We start from the raw sequence: 18869 nt of genomic DNA, 5'->3' as shown, positions 1-18869 counted from the left end.
ATCACAGCAGAATTACAGCTACTTCAAAGCAAAAACGAACAATGAGGACATGAAACCAATATTGCAGTAAGGTAAAGGAAGCTATTTAGCTAAAAAAAAAAATTGGGGGCGCAAACAAACTGAAAAATTCGGGGGGGGGGGGGGGAACACATCAATTGCAGCCTCACTGTGCCATCAAACACCACCACTGTGCCATCAAACGCAGCCACTGTCCCCAACAAAACGCAGCCACTGTGCCCATCAAACGCAGCCACTTGTGCCCATCAAACGCAGCCACTTGTGCCCATCAAACGCAGCCACTTGTGCCCATCAAATGCAGCCACTGTGCCCAAACGTAGCCACTGTGCCCATCAAACACAGACACTGTGCCCATCAAACACAGACACTGTGCCCATCACTTGCCACCACTATGCCCCATCAAATGCTCCCACTGTGCCCCATCAAATTCAGACACTGTGCAAGTCAATTACAGCATCACTGTGCCCGTCAAATGCAGACCCACAATGCCCCAGCCATGTTCATTGCACAGACTTGCAGGGTAGTTGTGGTGCACTCTATTCATGGTGAAATGCCATTTAACCACTTGACCACTGGGCACTTAAACCCCCTTCCTGACCAGACCAATTTTCAGCTTTCGGTGCTCTCACAATTTGAATGACAATTACTCAGTCATACAACATTGTACCCATTTGAAATTTGTGTCCTTTTTTTCACACAAATAGAGCTTTCTTTTGGTGGTATTTGATCACCTCTGGGTTTTTTTATTTTTTGCGCTATAAAAGAAAAACGACTGAAAATTCTGTAAAAAAAAAAAAAACTTGTTTCTGTCATATTAGCAGGTTTTTTTCTCACACACAGCATATGCATACCACAAATTACACCCCAAAACACATTCTGCTATTCCTCCCGAGTATGGCGATGCCACATGTGTGCGACTTTTACACAGCGTGGCCACATATAGAGGCCCAACATGCAGGGAGCACCATCAGGCGTTCTGGAGCACCAAGACCAATTCTGACATTCCTCTCCTACATGGAAAAATCATCATTTATTTGCTAGAAAATTACATAGAACCCCCAAACATTATATATGCTTCTTTAGCAAAGACCCTAGAGAATACATTGACGGCCGTTACAACTTTTTATCTCGCATGGTATTTTCGCAGAAATTTTTTTAACGCGTGTTTTTAAAAAAAAAACTGTTTTGTGCTTAAAAAACAGTAAAATTAGCCCAATTTTTTTTCATAATGTGAAAGATGAAGTTACGCAGAGTAAATAGATACCCAACATGTCACACTTCAAAATTGCGCACACTCATAGAATGGCGCCAAACTTCGCTACTTAAAAATCCTCATAGGCGACGCTTTAATTACTTTTATTGGTTACATGTTTTTAGTTACAGAGGAGGTCTAGGGCCAAAATCATTGCTCTCGCTCTAACGTTTGCAGAGATACCTCACATGTGTGGTTTGAACACCGTTTTCATATGTGGGCGGGACTTACGTATGCGTTCGCTTCTGCATGAGAGCGCACGGGGACAGGGGCGCTTTAAAAAAATAAATAAAAATTATTGTTAATTTTACTTGATTTTGACACTTTTTCCCCCCAAAAATACATTTTTTTATCACTTTTATTCCTATTATAAGGAATGTAAACATCCCTTGTAATAGGAATATAGCATGACAGGTCCTCTTTACAGTGAGATACGGGGTCAATAAGACCCCACATCTCACATCTAGGCTGGGAAGACTGTAGAGTATCGCGCAGGGTATTGGGGTATTGCAGGGTATCGCACAGGGTATTGGGGTATTGCAGAGTATCGCGCAGGGTATTGCAGAGTATTGGGGTATTGCAGAGTATGGGGGTATTGCAGAGTATCGCGCAGGGTATTGCAGGGTATTGGGGTATTGGAGATTATCGCGCAGGGTATTGGGGTATTGCAGAGTATTGCGCAGGGTATTGCAGAGTATTGGGGTATTGCAAGTATTGCGCAGGGTATTGGGGTATTGCAGAGTATCGCGCAGATTATTGGGGTATTGCAGAGTATTGTGCAGGGTATTGCAGAGTATTGGGGTATTGCAGAGTATTGCGCAGGGTATTGCAGAATATTTGGGTATTGCAGAGTATTGCGCAGGGTATTGCAGAGTATTGGGGTATTGCAGAGTATTGCGCAGGGTATTGCAGATTATTGGGGTATTGCAGAGTATTGCGCAGGGTATTGCAGAGTATTGGAGTATTGCAGAGTATTGCGCAGGGTATTGGGGTATTGCAGAGTATCACGCACAGTATTGGGGTATTGCAGAGTATTGCGCAGGGTATTGCAGAGTATTGGGGTATTGCGCAGGGTATTGCAGAGTATTGCGCAGAGTATTGGGGTATTTCAGAGTATTGCGCAGGGTATTGCAGAATATTGGGGTATTGCAGAGTATTGTGCAGGGTATTGCAGATTATTGGGGTATTGCAGAGTATTGCGCAGGGTATTGCAGATGCAGAGTATTGGAGTATTGCAGAATATTGCGCAGGGTATTGCAGAATATTGGGGTATTGCAGAGTATGGCGCAGGGTATTGCAGATTATTGGGGTATTGCAGAGTATTGCGCAGGGTATTGCAGAGTATTGGAGTATTGCAGAGTATTGCGCAGGGTATTGCAGAATATTGGGGTATTGCAGAGTATTGCGCAGGGTATTGCAGATTATTGGGGTATTGCAGAGTATTGCGCAGGGTATTGCAGATTATAGGGGTATTGCAGAGTATTGCACAGGGATAGTTGAGCTGGGATGGATGGATGGCTGGATCTGTGACTGCATGTGTCACAGATCCAGCCCTCACTGCTGCTGCTGCCACCCGCTCCCCCCCCCTCTCCTCTCACACTGTACCGAACGGTACAGAGAGGAGAAGGAGGAACCAGCGTCATCAAATGACGCCGGTTTGTTTACAAGTGATCGCTCCGTCATTTGACGGAACGATCACGTGGTAAACGGCTGCTATCAGCGGCAATTTACCGTGATCCGTGATGCGCCGGGTCTTCTAGACCCGGCGCTCACGGATGATTCCAGGAGCGCGCCCCAGGGGGCGCGCAAGAGGAGGATTCTGGAAGGACGTCCTAGGGACGTCCTGTCAGAACAACTCGACCGCGCTGTAGCAGTAAAATGCCTATGGCGTGGTCGGCAAGTGGTTAATTTTTGCCATTGAATTTTTGCCAGTAAAATAATACTTTCTAAGATTCGTTTTGAACTTTCCTCCTGCTCATGTCCCCATGTTCTTGATCTAGGATTAATATTGAAATTGAATTGCCCTCTTGAACATTATTCTTCTCCTTGATGTATTTCAATTTTTCAATCATGTCTCCCCTTTCCCTTCTTTCCTTCAGACTGTACATATGAAGTTACTAAAGTCTCTCCTAAAATGTTTTATTCCTCAGACCATTCACCATTTTTGTTGCCCATCTCTGGACTCATTCTATCTTATCAATATCTTTTTGTAAGTGAGGTCTCCAGAACTGGACACATTATTCTAAATGAGGTCTCACTAGGTCTCAATAGTGGGACAATCAGGACCTTCTGAGGCCTCGTACACACGGCCGAGGAACTCGACGTGCCAAACACATCGAGTTCCTCGGCCAGTTCAGTCCTGGAGCCGCCGAGGACCTCGGCGGGCCGAGAGCTCCCATAGAACAACGAGGAAATAGAAAACATGTTCTCTATTTCCTCGCCGAGGTCCTCGTCGGCTTCCTCGGCCGAAAGTGTACACACGACCGGGTTTCTCGGCAGAATTCAGCCAGAAACTCGGTCGGAAGCTGAATTCTGCCGAGCAAACTGGTCGTGTGTACGGGGCCTTACTCATTATGGTGATGCCTCTGGTGATGCATCCTAGACACACTGTTTGCTCACTTTGCAGTCATCTAAAGAAGTATTCCCATTTCATGTGGGTCTTGCACCCAGAGCATTTTTTCAGCCTAAATGTGATAGAATTCATTTCTGCCACTTCCGACTCTCGACCTCTGCTCCCCGCTCACCCATGTCACTTGTAAACACAGAAGCCTTCTGTGTTTACAAGGACAACTTTCATCTCGATGGCTCTCACAGATCCCTGCTTGCCCTGAACTCACAGCTGGGACAAGAGAGATTCAGGTGCAGTGTGATCCCCATATGTGCCCAAATGCACAGATGCTGACCAATGATCTCCTTGCAAGTGAGAAAGAGAGACAGAGCCACCAACAGACATGATGTAGAGATGTAGACAACATGTAATGCTCTGTACACATGATCGGTTCATCCGATGAAAACGGTCTGATGGATTTTTTCATCAGATATCCGATGAAGTTGACTTTCATCAGTCTTGCCTACCCACCATCAGTTAAAAAAACGATCGTGTCAGAACGCGGTGACGTAAAACACAACAACGTGCTGAGAAAAATGAAGTTCAATGCTTCCAAGCATGCGTCGACTTGATTCTGAGCATGCATGGATTTTTAACTGATGGACGTGCCCACAGACGATCGTTTTTTTTCTATCGGTTAGTTAACCATCAGATAATTTTAAAACAAGTTCCTAGTTTTTTAACCGATGGATAAAAAAACTATGGGGCCCACACACGATCGGTTAGTCTGATGAAAACGGTCCATCAGACCGTTTTCATCAGAAAAAACGATTGTGTGTACGCGGCATAAAAGAAAATTGAAACCTGCACACTGTGCATTGCACACCTCTAAACTCTGTGTGCAGTGCACCCCTAAACAACGCACATAAGGCACCCCTGGTATTTATTGCCCATTTAAAATCCTCTCACTGTTCGATGCCATTCACAAGGGGGAGGGGGGAGGGGGCGTGGTTGAGTTCCTGCACTTATTCTCTGAGAAAAAAAGGCCCTGTATACATTTTTTTTATAGTTTTAAACCATAATGCTGATGTGGCTCACCATAAAGTTAAGTTTGACACCCCAGGTCTACAGTGTGACCCTGTAATAGAATATCCATTCTTTGTGTCACTGCATGGATAGCTCAGAAAGGCTTTCTGGGGGACCCTACTGATGCAGTCTCTTTGCTTGAGGTATCAAGTTTGTCGGCTTGTGAAAGATCTTTGAAACTCCAGGATGCCGACCACAGCATATTACTTTTTATGTAAAGGAAAAACAAAAACAACAATGGTGGTGTTTACGTTCATAGTGAGAAAGTGAGAGAGAGAGCTGTTGTTCCCTCTGATTACTGCTGCAGCATTCACTTCTCTGTCTCCTTAAAGCAGGGGTTCACCCTAAAAAAAATTCTAACAATACATGGAGCCGGCCTATGAGACCGACAGTATGCTGTTGTTTTTTTTTTGTTTTTTTTTCGTACATACCATTATACGGCTATTTTCACCCCCGGCTTTCCCTCGGGACTGGGCCTTCCTAATCACAGGCTGTGATTGACGTGCTTCTGACCGGCGCATACTGCGCGTCATGAGTTGCCGAAAGAATCCCAACGTCTGTGCGCATGCGCCGTATAGAGCCGCACCGACGTTCGGCTTCTTTCGGCAACTCGTGACGCGCAGTATGCACCGGTCGGAAGCACGTCAATCACAGCCTGTGATTAGGAACGCCCACTCTCGCGGGGAATAGTGATGGACAGGAGAGAAACTGCTGCAGTACTCAGGTAAGGATCGCGATTAAAAAAAAAACAACATCGGATTAGTTATTGTCTATGCCTGTAGGTTTACTTGAGCCAAAGTCAAAATTTAGGGTGAACCTCCGCTTTAAAGCATATGTATATGCTTTAAGGCTATGCAAGGTTTAGCTATCTTTTGCAGCCATTACAAGGAAGTTTTCCCTGATCTTGGATCTTGAATAGTTCTGCATTACAGAGAATGCTGCAAAAAAAAAAAGTAAAGTATTCTGCTGAAGTCAGGTAAGTGAGACTTCATAGCATAGAAGGCAGAGCTTGAAAATATGAAAGGTAAATCTCACTAATGGATCACACAAGATATTAGAAATCACTATTCAACTCACTTAAATTACTGTTGATTATGAATTGTACATTTAAGATCTCTACTATTAATCACACCTTTCCATAATCAGTAGATTAAAAAAAACGTGTGCAACCAGCCTTTAAAAAAAAATGACTGTGTGGATGTATGCCAAATGTATGTATGCCAAATTTTACAGATCCATTAGTTTGTCACATCATCTAAAGTTTTTTATTGACCCAAATGTAAAAATTTTGCCTATGGCACAGGGGACATGGAGCATGGGACTTATTGTAATGTCGGGTCCCGATCTCTAGGTTGCCATTTCAGGAAGGAACAATTGGGAAATGCAGAGCTACTACGAATGGGCTCTTTCAGGGGGGTTCCGATAGACTTCTGGAGTGTTAGTAGACCAATTTGAACTGTGACAAGTAATTAATGGAGAGGCCAATATACCCTTGAACATTGTTTTTGGTGTAAGTGTGTTCCTTACAGAGCTCGATTACTTTCTAGACACTTTTGGTGTTCACAATCTTTAAACCACTGTTTGGATAACTACAAATGAAACCTGTATCCTAATTAACTTCATTAAGATGTATGTTTCTTGGAAAATTGTAATAAAATCTTTATGAAACAAAAAAATTTAATACAAATTTTGGCCGTTATTTGGCCCAAGTCTGACATTAGTGCTGTAAACAAAGCAACAGCAGTTGTAACCACTTTCAGTCAGATTTTGATCATAAGAGAAATCAAGTAGACCAATACAACCTAGCACCAACAGTTTTGTTCATTTACCAGTTTCAGTATAAACTGTTGGTAATAGGTTGACTTGATCTATTGTAGAAGCTGATTGAGAATGCTACAAAACTGTATAGTACATCGACAGCATAAGAACTGTAGCAAAGGAGTAATTAGGCCTTGGAAACTCAGTTGATCCCAGTGCAAGGTCTGTACAAGTAAGTAGGATTAAATATATGGAGCATAAACAATTTTTTTTTAACTATATTGGAGATGTATCTTATTCTCCACCAAGTATCAAATGGTTTTGGGCCGATCTAACTTCATATTTGACATTAACGTAAGGAGTTCCTCTATTCTTCCACTGTCTTGATTATGTGGATAAAGTATATTTTTTTTCCAAATAATGTAACCTCTTTTATGCTTTAGTTATTCTCGTTCACTAACAATTTAGAAATAATATATTTCCTGTATATAGACATTACTGGAAATGACTGAACAGATAAAAACTGTGAGACATTCAGAAGAGCTGATATCGCTGGCCGAAAGAGGCATTGGATACCATCATGGATCCATGGATTATAAAGCAAGACGTTTTGTTGAAATGCTGTTCCGAATGGGGCACATCAGGGTAAGCAACATATTAGAAACAGCACCATGCAAAATATTAAAAACTGTAATATTATTAGTATAAAGTGATATGCTCGCATTCATTTTTAGTGCAAGGAGAAATTTTTGATTTAATAATTCTAAATGAACATTTTGCTTCTTAAACAGGGATCTAACAGGAATTGTACATCTGAATGATGAGGTGATGTGCTTAGCATTATTCCGGGCACTGGGCAGGGGCAGGGCTTAATCTTAACTTGAATAGCAGTACTCACATCTTTATGTCTGCAGATGCTGGGGGAAGAAGCTCATCAGCTAGGGCAGCACAGTGGTGTAGTGAGTAGAGCTCTCGCCTAGCAGTAAAAAGGGTTGCTGGTTCGAATCCCGACCACGACACTACCTGCCTGGAGTTTGCATGTTCTCCCTGTGCCTGCGAGGGTTTCCTCCAGGTACTCCGGTTTCCTCCCACACTCCAAAGACATGCTGGTAGGTTAATTGGCTTCTGCCTAAATTGGCCCTAGTATATGAATGTGAGTTAGGGACCTTAGATTGTAAGCTCCTTGAGGATAGGGACTGATGTGAATGTACATTGTATAGGTAAAGTGCTGCGTAAATTGACGGCGCTATATAAGTAATAATAATCAGCTCTCACCACATGGAATAAACAAACAAGCCAGCCTCAATTCAATTTCATTAGCTTTTACGCACAACATTATTGTTCCAAAACAAGATCAGTAGGAATGAGCTTGTGTTTGCATTAAAGTGAGTTCAGGTCCAAAACCAAAGGCTAGCTGTCAATCTTGGCACAATGAGCTGTGGCCAGTGGATTTCCCACACCACACCTGACATTACAAGGGGGCAGGGATTCTCATGACATCATTAACCCAACATGGTCACATAGCCATGTCAGGTCAAAGAACTACAGCTGGCTTACAGGATTGAACCTGGTTCCAAACAAACACAAGATCAGTCTTAAAGGGGTTGTAAAGGTAAAAAACGTTTTCCCTAAATAGCCTCCTTTACCTTAGTGCAGTCCTCCTTCACTTACCTCATCCTTCGATTTTACTTTTAAATGTCCTTATTTCTTCTGAGAAATCCTCACTTCCTGTTTTTCTGTCTGTTACTCCACACAGTAATGCAAAGCTTTCTCCCTGGTGTGGAGTATCATGCTCGCCCCCTCCCTTGAGGGGGAGGGGGCGAGCAGGAGAGTCAGGACCCCCACTAACACACAGCTCTTTTCTCGATCTGCAACGTAAGGAGCGTCCTGACTTTCCTGCTCGCCCCCTCCCCCCTCAAGGGAAACACAGCCTGGCCAGGAATTCGGTTTACATAAGGTCAGTTAGTTGCTTATTAATCCCCATAAAAGTAAAAGAGAATGCTTTAAAGGCACAATCTCACAAAGAAAGGTTGCACTCTTGAAATAGGTTGCTGCTAATGACTAATAAATAATTAGGCATTTTTCCTCTTAAAGTCGGAGTTTCCATCCCCAAATGTTGTATTTAATATTGTGCTCATTAGACCTAAAAAAGAAAAAAAATGTTTTTTACTCATCTGGAAATGTCTGTTGCTATGCGGTCCCACAAAATTTGCCTTTGGAATCACCTAGGATTCTGACATCATCTCCTGGGAAATGTGTGTCATCATTTCCCAGGATGCAGTGCTCTACCCAATTATCACTCCCCATCCAAGACTTCCAGGAAGTAAGTGCTAGTGGGTTTCACAATGCCCACAAGCAAAATGATAACGGTGTGGACATAGTTTTATAAACTATCTTTTTTGAATAACTATGCAGAGCGGCGGCGGATTGTAAAATAGTAAGTGACCGGATTTATATTATAAAAACGCATGATGAAAGGACATACATTTAAAAAATGCTAATTGTGGTTGGAACCCCGCTTTAAAGTCCAAATGAAGTCTCTATGAAACTTACATAAACAAACTAATTCTAAAGAGGTTAGAATCAACAGTTACATTTTGGCAGCTACATGGCAGATGAGGTTTAAAATTTAAAAACGTGAAGTTATGCACTTGGGCGCCTTACTTGCAAAATACACATTAGGAGGGGCCAGAGGCATTGCTAGGTGGGTGCGGAATGTGCGTGCTGCACCCGGGTGGCACCCGTGGATAGCAGGAGCAGCTCTGTGTCAACTCTGTGTCAACGGAGCGGACTGAAGCCGCCTCTTCCTCTTTGTTTACATCCAGTGAGGAGGAGGAGCCTGAGACACGTCCGCGGCCGCGCTGTTCTGAGGTCTGTACGATCCTTACACTCTAGATGGACATGTGCGGGGGGAGAGAGGGGGGGTCTGCACCAAGTGGGCTGTCTATTCTGCAGGGGTCTGCACTATATGGGGGGTGTCTATAATGCGGGGGTCTGTACTAAGGGGGGATTCTGTACTAAGGGGGTGTCTATACTGATGGGGGTCTGAACTAAGGGGGGTGTCTATACTGATGGGGGTCTGAACTAAGGGGGTGTCTATACTGATGGAGGGTCTGAACTAAGGGGGGTGTCTATACTGATGGGGGGGTCTGAACTAAGGGGGGTGTCTATACTGATGGGGGGGTCTGTACTTAGGTGAGTGTCTATACTGATGGGGGGTCTGAACTAAGGGGGGTGTCTGAACTAAGGGGGTGTCTAGACTGATGGGGGTCTGTACTAAGGGGGGTGTCTATACTGATGGGGGGTCTGAACTAAGGGTGGTGTCTATACTGATGGGGGATCTGTACCAAGGGGGAATTCTATACTGATGGGGGGTCTGAACTAAGGGGGGATTCTATACTGATGGGGGGTCTGCACTAAGGGGGAAATTCTATACTGATGGGGGTCTGCATTAAAGGGGGGAGTCTGCACTAAGAGGGGGGATTCTACACTGATAGGGATGTCTTTACTGATGAGGGGGGTCTGTACTGAGGGAGGGGTCAGTGCTTAGTGAGGGAGGTCTGTACTGAGGGGGGTCTATACTAACAGGGGATGGTCTGTACTTAGTGGGGGGGGTCTATACTGACGGAGGGTGGTCTGTACTTGGTGAGGGGGATCTACACTGCGGAAGGGGGGTCTGTCTTGAGGGGGACTATAGTTGGTGGACAGGGGGGTGACACCAATTTTTTCTGCACCAGGTGACACCAACCCTAGTGACGCCACTGGGAGGGGCTCCCCTGGGAAAAGTAGTGATAGAAAACAATCTGGGTGTGCTTCATAGACATCATAGACTTAGCAATAGCATGTAATGCCAAGTCAGAGCTAACAAAGCTAGCAAAATATTCTTATGCATTAAAAAGGGCATACATTTAAGAGATAAGTCAATAATTCTACCCCTTTACAAAATACTGATTCATACTCCTCTTGAATATGCAGTTAAATTTTGGTCACCGGGAAAGATTTTGTTGAATTAGAAAGAGCTCAGCGCAGGGCAACAAAATTGATAAGAGGGATGGAAGACCTCAGCTCTGAGGATTGATTACATAGATACTGTAACAGGTATTCACCCTGGAGAAGAGGCGCTTAAGAGGGTATATTTTACAATTTACAAATTTATCAAAGGTGACTTCAGTAACTGTAATAAACTCCACAGCTTGTCATAGATGTAACAAAATACAGCTGGTTCCGTCTATGGGTCCTTTCACTCACTCCGCTGATCCCCACTGAGCATGCGGATGACAGGTCCGTCTCCGCTCACTGTGTGGAGCTGGACCTGTCAGAGCCCCGCTGTCCTCTATGGGAGCTGGTTGGAGAAAGGAGAAAATCCCTGATGCCACACATCCACGTCTATGTTCAGTGTTAAAATGACAACTTCAGCCCCTCGGAGCTATATCATGAGGAGATCCCATGGGATCCTCTATGGGAGATCAGATGAAAACTAACCGCCTGTTCGTTTTCATCGGATCCCATCCACTAGATGGATGGATAATAGGGTTTCCATCCATCTGAATTTCAGGGACAGGATCGGATCAGATATTGGCTGATGTCAGCATACATGTCACCGCTGACATCCAACGCTCCATAGAAGTGAATGGACCGTCCAATCAGGTCCACCTGAAAAACAGACAGGTGGACCTGATTGGAGCGCCCGTGTGAAAGGGGCCTATCACTAGATTGGCCTTTGTTGGACGGGAATGTTGGAAAATATTTGTTGATCAGCGGCTACAGACAAACAGCTCCAACTGCTGATCAGTGTATTTCAACAGCTGAGAGTCCTGCTGTCAGAATAAAATGTCTAATCGTGGGATAGTCCTTCATTCACCTCGCTTGTGTGGATGAAGGAAACAAATTGTGTTTTTTTTTTTATTCAGCCTTCTGGCAGTACAGAAACAAACCACATATAGCCAGTGTGGGAGATTAGCTCGTGGGGATCACCTTTTCTGAAGGACAGTCCAAAACAGGCACTTTTCTTTAAAAGCTGGCGGATGCCAGGATTATTTAAAAAAAGGTTTACAATTAAAAATAAACAAAACGGTAAACTAAATCCTTGTTGTCCGGCGCTAAACGAAACAACGCGGTCTCCTCTCTATACAGTGCGGGCTGGTCCCCGTCACCCACAAAAAAACATGCGGTAAAGCAAACCTGCGACCTGGAGGTTGGTTTTGCGCTGGGCTGCATTGGCCTGTAGCAGGGCCTTTAACACTTCCTCCATATTCAGAAAAGTGTCCACTGAATCCACCACGTGTGGGAGATTATCTCGTGGGGATCACCTTTTCTGAAGGACAGTCCAAAACGGGCACTTTTCTTTAAAAGTGGATGCCAGGTTTATTTAAAAAAGGTTTGCAATTAACAATAAACAAAACGGTAAATGAAATCCCTGCTGTCCGGCGCTAGACTAAACAACGCGGCCTCCTCTCTATACAGTGCAGGGCTGGTCCCCGTCACCCACAAAAAAACATGCGGTAAAGCAAACATTTTCAGCCAAACAAACAAAGCTCCTCGCTCAGGTTCCTGCCTGAGTCACATGCCACAGCACTACTTTGCTCTCTTCCTGGTCTTTTAAAGTCCAGCTGAGTGTGGACTCGAGTGGAGTAGAACATCTGGACCGGAACCCAGCCTGCCACAGAGGCTGGAAGACCTGGGCTGGATTCCTGATCAGTCCCTTACAATGGAACGAATGCGAGGTTAAATGTAGCGATTGTCAGGTATCTCACCTCGCATACCGTCACACCAGCTTATGGTCTCTGAAGAGGACATGCGGCCATGATTGGAGTTTAAAAGATAGGGCGTTTAACCCTAGGTTGTAGAAAGGGTTCTGCAGTGTTAGAGTAGTAAGAATGTGAAACGCCCTCCCCCAGAAAGTGGTACTAGCCAAAAGTGTTGAGAACTTCAGAAAATATTTAGATGTCTTCCTCAGGAAGCAGAATATATAGGGCTATTTTAGAGAAGAAAAATAACACACATACACATACTTAGGTGGAACCTGTGTCTTTTATTGGCTGCAGTGGTGATCAGTGTATTCTGACAGCAGAGGAGTCCCCACTGTGAAAATAAAAAAACAGTGGGGAAGATTGCTTCATCTACCTTGCTTGTGTGGATGGGGGAATACATTCTTTTCTTTTTTTCATTTCCAGTCGGCTGATCGAAAAAACAGATACGTGTGGCCAGCATTAATGTTCGTCTGCACCCTGAATTTGCTTATGCAGTTTTAATAGAGCCTTGAGTTAGGTGTTTTTTGTTACAAGTGAGCATTCCTTATTATTAACCACTTAAGGACCCGCTCACGTACATATACGTCATTATTTCAAAGATGGATATCTCCGTAACGGCAGCAGCGGCTGCCACAACCGAGATATCCATCTTTCCTGTGAGCGGTCCTTTAAACAATAACGGTGGTCTCCGCGGTGGATTCGCCGCAAGATCACTGTTATCGCCGCCGGGAGAGGGGCCCCCTCCCACCGCTCTCCCGCGCCCTCCGCCGCTTACCAGAGCCGTCGGCAGCGGCGGAGGCGATCGGGTCCTGTCTCCTGCTCGGCTAGGATACGAGTGAGGGCAAGATGGCCCCCACCCGTCTCCATAGCATAGCAGGGCGGAAGCAATGTCAATACGTTACTTCCACCCATGCTTCTAAGGCCCCGTACACACGACCAAACATGTATGCTGAAACTGGTCCGCGGACCAGTTTCAGCATACATGTTCGGTCGTGTGTAGGCGCGAGCGGGCCGAATTCCAGCAAACATTTGCCCGCCGGGCCTTTTCCCAGCAGACAAATATTCCTGGACGTGTTTTAAAACCGTCCGCTGGAATCCTACCCGCTCGGACATGTACGGTCGTCAGTACAGACCTACCGTACATGTCCGAGCGCCCGCCGTCCCTCGCATGCGTCGAATGACTTCGACGCATGCGTGGAAGCCTTTAAATGGCAGGCCCGCCCACGTCGCCGCATCATCGCGGCAACGACGCGGACACGCCCCGCGTAATGTTTACGCGCGGACTTCTGTACGATGGTTAGTACAACCATCGTACAGAAGCCCTCTAGCAGGCATGTACGGTGAAAACGGTCCGACGGACCGGTTTCATCGTACATGTTTGCCCGTGTGTACCGGGCCTTAAAGGCATATTTTCTTGTTGTCATTTTTTTAAATGACCATTTTTTATTTTTTTTTGCATTTTAGACTAAATATGAGATCTGCTGTCTTTTTGACCCCAGATCTTATATTTAAGAGGACCTGTCATGTTTTTTTCTATTGCAAGGGATGTTTACATTCCTTGTAATAGGAATAAAAGTGACCCATTTTTTTTTATTTATTTTTTTTAGTGTAAAAATTAATAAAATAAATAAGAAAACCCCCCAAAAAATTTTTCAAAGCGTCCCGTTCCGACGAGCTCACGCGCAGAAGAGAACGCATACGTGAGTAGCGCCCGCATATGAAGACCTCCTCTGTAACTCAGAAGATGTAACCTATAGAATTTTTTAAACGTCGCATATGAAGATTTTTAAGGGTAAAAGTTTGGCGCCATTCCACAAGCGGGCGCAATTTTGAAGCGTGACATGTTGGGTATCATTTTACTCGGCGTAACATTATCTTTCACAATATAAAACAAAATTGGGCTAACTTTATTGTTGTCTTATTTTTTAATCCAAAAAAGTAAATTTTTTCCAAAAAAAAGTGCGCTTGTAAGACCGCTGCGCAAATACAGTGTGACAAGAAGTATTGCAATAACTGCCATTTTATTCTCTAGGGTGTTAGAAAAAAATATATATAATGTTTGGGGGTTTTAAGTAATTTTCTAGCAAAAAAAACTGTTTTAAACTTGTAAACACCAAGTCTGAAAAGCAGGCAAGGTCCTTAAGTGGTAAATCTACACCTTCAAAAGAGTGCATGAACGATGAAACCCACTTGTTTTAAGGACTTAACAGACAGATGTTGCTTTGGGATTCCCTTTAGAGTGTTTTATATTATTTTTTGATAAAGCACTGACATTTGTAATACATAAATAAAAGTGTGTTGTCTTCTGCTCAGGTTGTAACAGCTACTAGTTCTCTTGCACTGGGGATCAACATGCCATGCAAATCTGTGGTTTTCCTCAAAGATTCCTCTTACCTGGATGCACTGAACTACAGACAGGTACTGTAAATATAAAAAGTATATATTCTAGACTTGCATGCGCTGAAAATAGTTTTTTTTGCATGAATGCAGAAATATGCAAACGCTGCCTGCTTGTCCATGTCAGAAATAACATAAAGTGTCCCTTGAATAATACTTAAAGGGGTTGTAAAGGTTTGTCTTTTATTTTCTAAATAGGTTCCTTTAAGCTAGTGCATTGTTGGTTCACTTACCTTTTCCTTCGATTTCCCTTCTAAAGCCGCGTACACACGATCGGTTCGTCTGATAAAAACGATCTGATGGACCGTTTTCATCAGACGAACCGATCCTGTGTGGGCCCCATCGTTTTTTTATCCAAAACTAGGAACTTGTTTTAAAATCATCTGATGGTTAAAAAAACGATAGAAAAAAACGATCGTCTGTGGGGAAATCCATTGGTTAAAAATCAACGCATGCTCAGAATCAAGTCGACGCATGCTCAGAAGCATTGAACTTCATTTTTCTCTGCACGTCGTTGTGTTTTATGTCACCGCGTTCTGACACGATCGGTTTTATCAACTGATGGTGTGTAGGCAAGACTGATGAATGTCAGCTTCATCGGATATCTGATGAAAAAATCCATCAGACCGTTTTCATCGGATGAACCGATCGTGTGTACAGGGCATAAATGTTTTTTTTCTTTGTTTGAATTTCTCACTTCCTGTTTCTCCTCAGTAAGCTTTCCACCATCACCTGAGCGGTGGAAAGTAATTTAGAACAGCTTACTGAACACCTTACTGGGGAGAAACAGGAAGTGAGAAATTTAGACAAAGAAAACAAAGAAAAAAACATTTAGAAGGGAAATGGAAGGAAAAGGTAAGTGAACCAACAATGCACTAGCTTAAAGGAACCTATTTAGAAAATAAAAAACAAACCTTTACAGCCCCTTTAATTCTAAGAACTCTGATACCACTGGATCTAACTTCAGTGAGCTAATATGGGGTATATGAATATATTTTTTTCTCTTTAACTGAAAGTGAAGCATTCCTTACACATACAAAGAAAACAAAAACAAAAAACTCATGTCTATATAATTGTTAGAAACAGAATTACATAGCAGTGATCAGGAGAATGGTGAGGAATCTCAAGGCAGCTGGGACCATAGTCACCAAGAATACAATGGAGGTGGAAACATTATGCTTTGGGGTTTTTTTTCTGCTATGGGGACAGGACAAATTCACTGCATCAAAGAGACGATGGACGGGCCATGTAACATCAAATCTTGGGTAAGAACCGCCTTCCCTCAGCCAGGGTATTGAAAATGGGTCATGGATGGGTATTCCAGCATGACAATGACCCAAAACGCACAGCGAAGGCAACAAAGGAGTGGCTCAAGAAGAAGCACATTAAGGTCCTGGAGTGGCCTAGCCAGTCTCCAGACCTTAATCCCATAGAAAATATGTGGAGGGAGCTGAAGGTTTGAGTTACCAAATGTCAGCCTCAAAACCTTAAAGACTTGGAGAGGATCTGCAGAGGGGTGGGACAAAATCCCTCCTGAGATGTATGCAAACCTGGTGGCCAGCTACAAGAAACATCTGATCTCTGTGATTGCCAACAAGGGTTTTGCTACCAAGTAGTAAGTCATGTTTTGGTAAGTGGTCAAATACATATTACTTGGTTGCTACTGACAAAAATGTTGTGCCGAATTACTTTTCTCCAATAATATAAAATCAGCACTGTTAAGATATGTATGAGAAAAAATGCTTAACACCCTTTAAATAACTCCTACATCTTTGTGACCTAACCCTTTTATCAAATTTGATGATTAATATTCACTAAAAATAAATGTTTGATCATATTATTTTTTTTGCATAAACCAATAAAAGCCTTAATTCTTCATATGACTTTTTCTATAACTACCCCCAATGGCACATTCTCCTGTACTCCTTAACCACTTAAGGACTGCCGCACGACTAGGCACAAGGACGTACATGTACGTCCCCTTTAAGAACCCAGCTGCGGGTCGCGAGTGCGCCACTGGCGGCGAGCTCGCGACCCGGTCCGAAGCTCTGTGACCACGCCCGCGGGACCCGCGGATCCGATCACCACCGGTGTCCCGCAATCGGGTCACAGGAGCTGAAGAACGGGGAGAAGTGAGTGTAAACAAACCTTCCCCGTTCTTCTCTGTGGCTTGTCACTGATCGTCTGTTCCCTGTGATAGGGAACAACGATCAGTGACATCACACGTCCAGCCACGCCCCCCTACAGTAAGAAACACACAATAGGACACACTTAAGCCCTTTAGCACCATCTAGTGGTTATCCCCTTCACTGCCATTGTCATTTTCACAGTAACCAGGGCATTTATTTAGCACTTTACGCTGTAAAAATTACAATGGTCCCAAAAATGTGTCAAAAGTGTCCAATCTCCCCCTTAGTCAACCGCCCAACGCCCATAGAAATCAGCCACAATCAACTAGGTTCACTCTAAAACCCATCTCCATCGAGGACACAAAAAATATCATCAGCGCCCTGCGAAATAGCACAGCGCCAAATGATATTATCCCCACCAAACAGCTTAAGGAATGTGCAGATATTCTTGCACCACCTATCAAACAGCTGATTAACCAGTCATTCAGTGAGGGCATAGTGCCCACCCTGTTGAAACAAGGTACAATCAAACCCATCCTAAAGAAGCCCACCCTTGACCCCAAGGACCCTGAACATCATCGTCCCATAACAGGCCTGAACATCTTCTCCAAGGTAATGGAGAAAGTGGTGGTACAACAGCTGCAACAGCATTTAGACACCCATAATTTGCTCGATCCTTTTCAATCGGGTTTCCGTCCAGGACACGGGACGGAAGCAGCATTGCTCAAAATATGGGATGATGCTCTAGAGGCCGCAGACGAAGGAGAATCTTTTCTTCTAGTACTGTTGGACCTCAGCGCAGCTTTTGACACAGTAGACTGACATGGCTAGTTGAAGTAGCCAAAGTCGCAGAATGTGACTTATCCTGGTTCTCCTCCTTTTTGGAAAACCGATCACAAGTAGTGAAACTGGGACCGTTCACTTCTGAAAAACGTACGGTATCATGCGGAGTCCCTCAAGGATCACCTCTGTCCCCGGTGCTGTTTAATATCTATCTTCGCCCCCTTTTTAAAATCATTAGCAGCCAAAAGCTGCTCTACCACTCTTATGCGGATGACACACAATTGTACTTTCGCATCTGCAACAAAAAGGATCATCATCTCGCTCTAGAGAAATGCCTCTCTTTGATAGAGAACTGGATGACAAAGAGCTATCTTAAACTCAACGGATCGAAAACAGAACTTCTTCTGTTTCGCGCTAATCGAAAGAATCAACCGGCAATAGCCTGGACTCCTCCGCCCATTCTGGGAAAAATCATCACCCCTAGCACCAAAGTCAAAAGTCTTGGGGTAATTTTTGACACCTACATGACAATGGATGCACAAATAGGGTCAGTAGTCAGTGGATCACACCATCTGCTGCGCCTACTACGCAGACTTATTCCATTTATTCCCAAAGAGGACATAGCAGTCATGGTGGGAACAATTGTTAACTCCAGACTCGACTATGCAAATGCCCTGTACCTCGGACTCCCAAAGTACCAAATCACTCGCCTGCAGGTCGTTCAGAATACTGCCGCGCGACTTGTGACTGGGAAAAAAACATGGGAATCAATTTCGCCCTCACTGAGAAGCCTTCACTGGCTGCCAGTAAAAGATAGAATCACTTTCAAAGCACTTTGTCTGACGCACAAATGTATTTTGGGAAATGCCCCCAGGTATTTGTGCGAAAAACTAAAGGCTTACAACCCAAATCGCGTTCTGCGATCCTCAAACCCAAATTTACTCCAAATCCCTAAAACCAGATACAAGTCCAAAGGAGAAAGAAGATTTGCTGTCCAGGGCCCTCGACTTTGGAACACTTTACCAACCTCCATTCGGTTGGAGGAGAACCACTTGGCCTTTAGGAGAAAGATCAAAACCCATCTCTTTTGAGGTCAAAGGAGTAATGGTCAACAAGCGCCCAGAGGCGATTCAGTTCGCATGTGCAGC

The 18869-nt window shown here is 44.0% G+C and overlaps 1 protein-coding gene across 2 annotated transcripts in view; it reads left to right on the top strand.

Annotated features, from left to right (window-relative positions):
- LOC120920724 (probable ATP-dependent RNA helicase DDX60) overlaps positions 1–18869 on the top strand; it is a 294719-nt gene that overhangs the window by 166415 nt on the left and 109435 nt on the right. For both annotated transcript variants that reach the window (XM_040332971.1, XM_040332963.1), the window contains 2 exons: positions 7155–7307; positions 14726–14830. In XM_040332971.1, coding sequence (XP_040188905.1) covers positions 7155–7307; positions 14726–14830 — 258 coding nt within the window. The remainder of the gene's footprint in view (positions 1–7154; positions 7308–14725; positions 14831–18869) is intronic.

The sequence above is a fragment of the Rana temporaria genome, chromosome 1 (assembly GCF_905171775.1).
Source record: "Rana temporaria chromosome 1, aRanTem1.1, whole genome shotgun sequence".
In the NCBI taxonomy this organism is placed as follows: domain Eukaryota; kingdom Metazoa; phylum Chordata; class Amphibia; order Anura; family Ranidae; genus Rana; species Rana temporaria.
The sequence above is the reverse complement of the archived record's forward strand: the minus strand, read 5'-3'. Positions and strand labels throughout refer to the sequence as shown.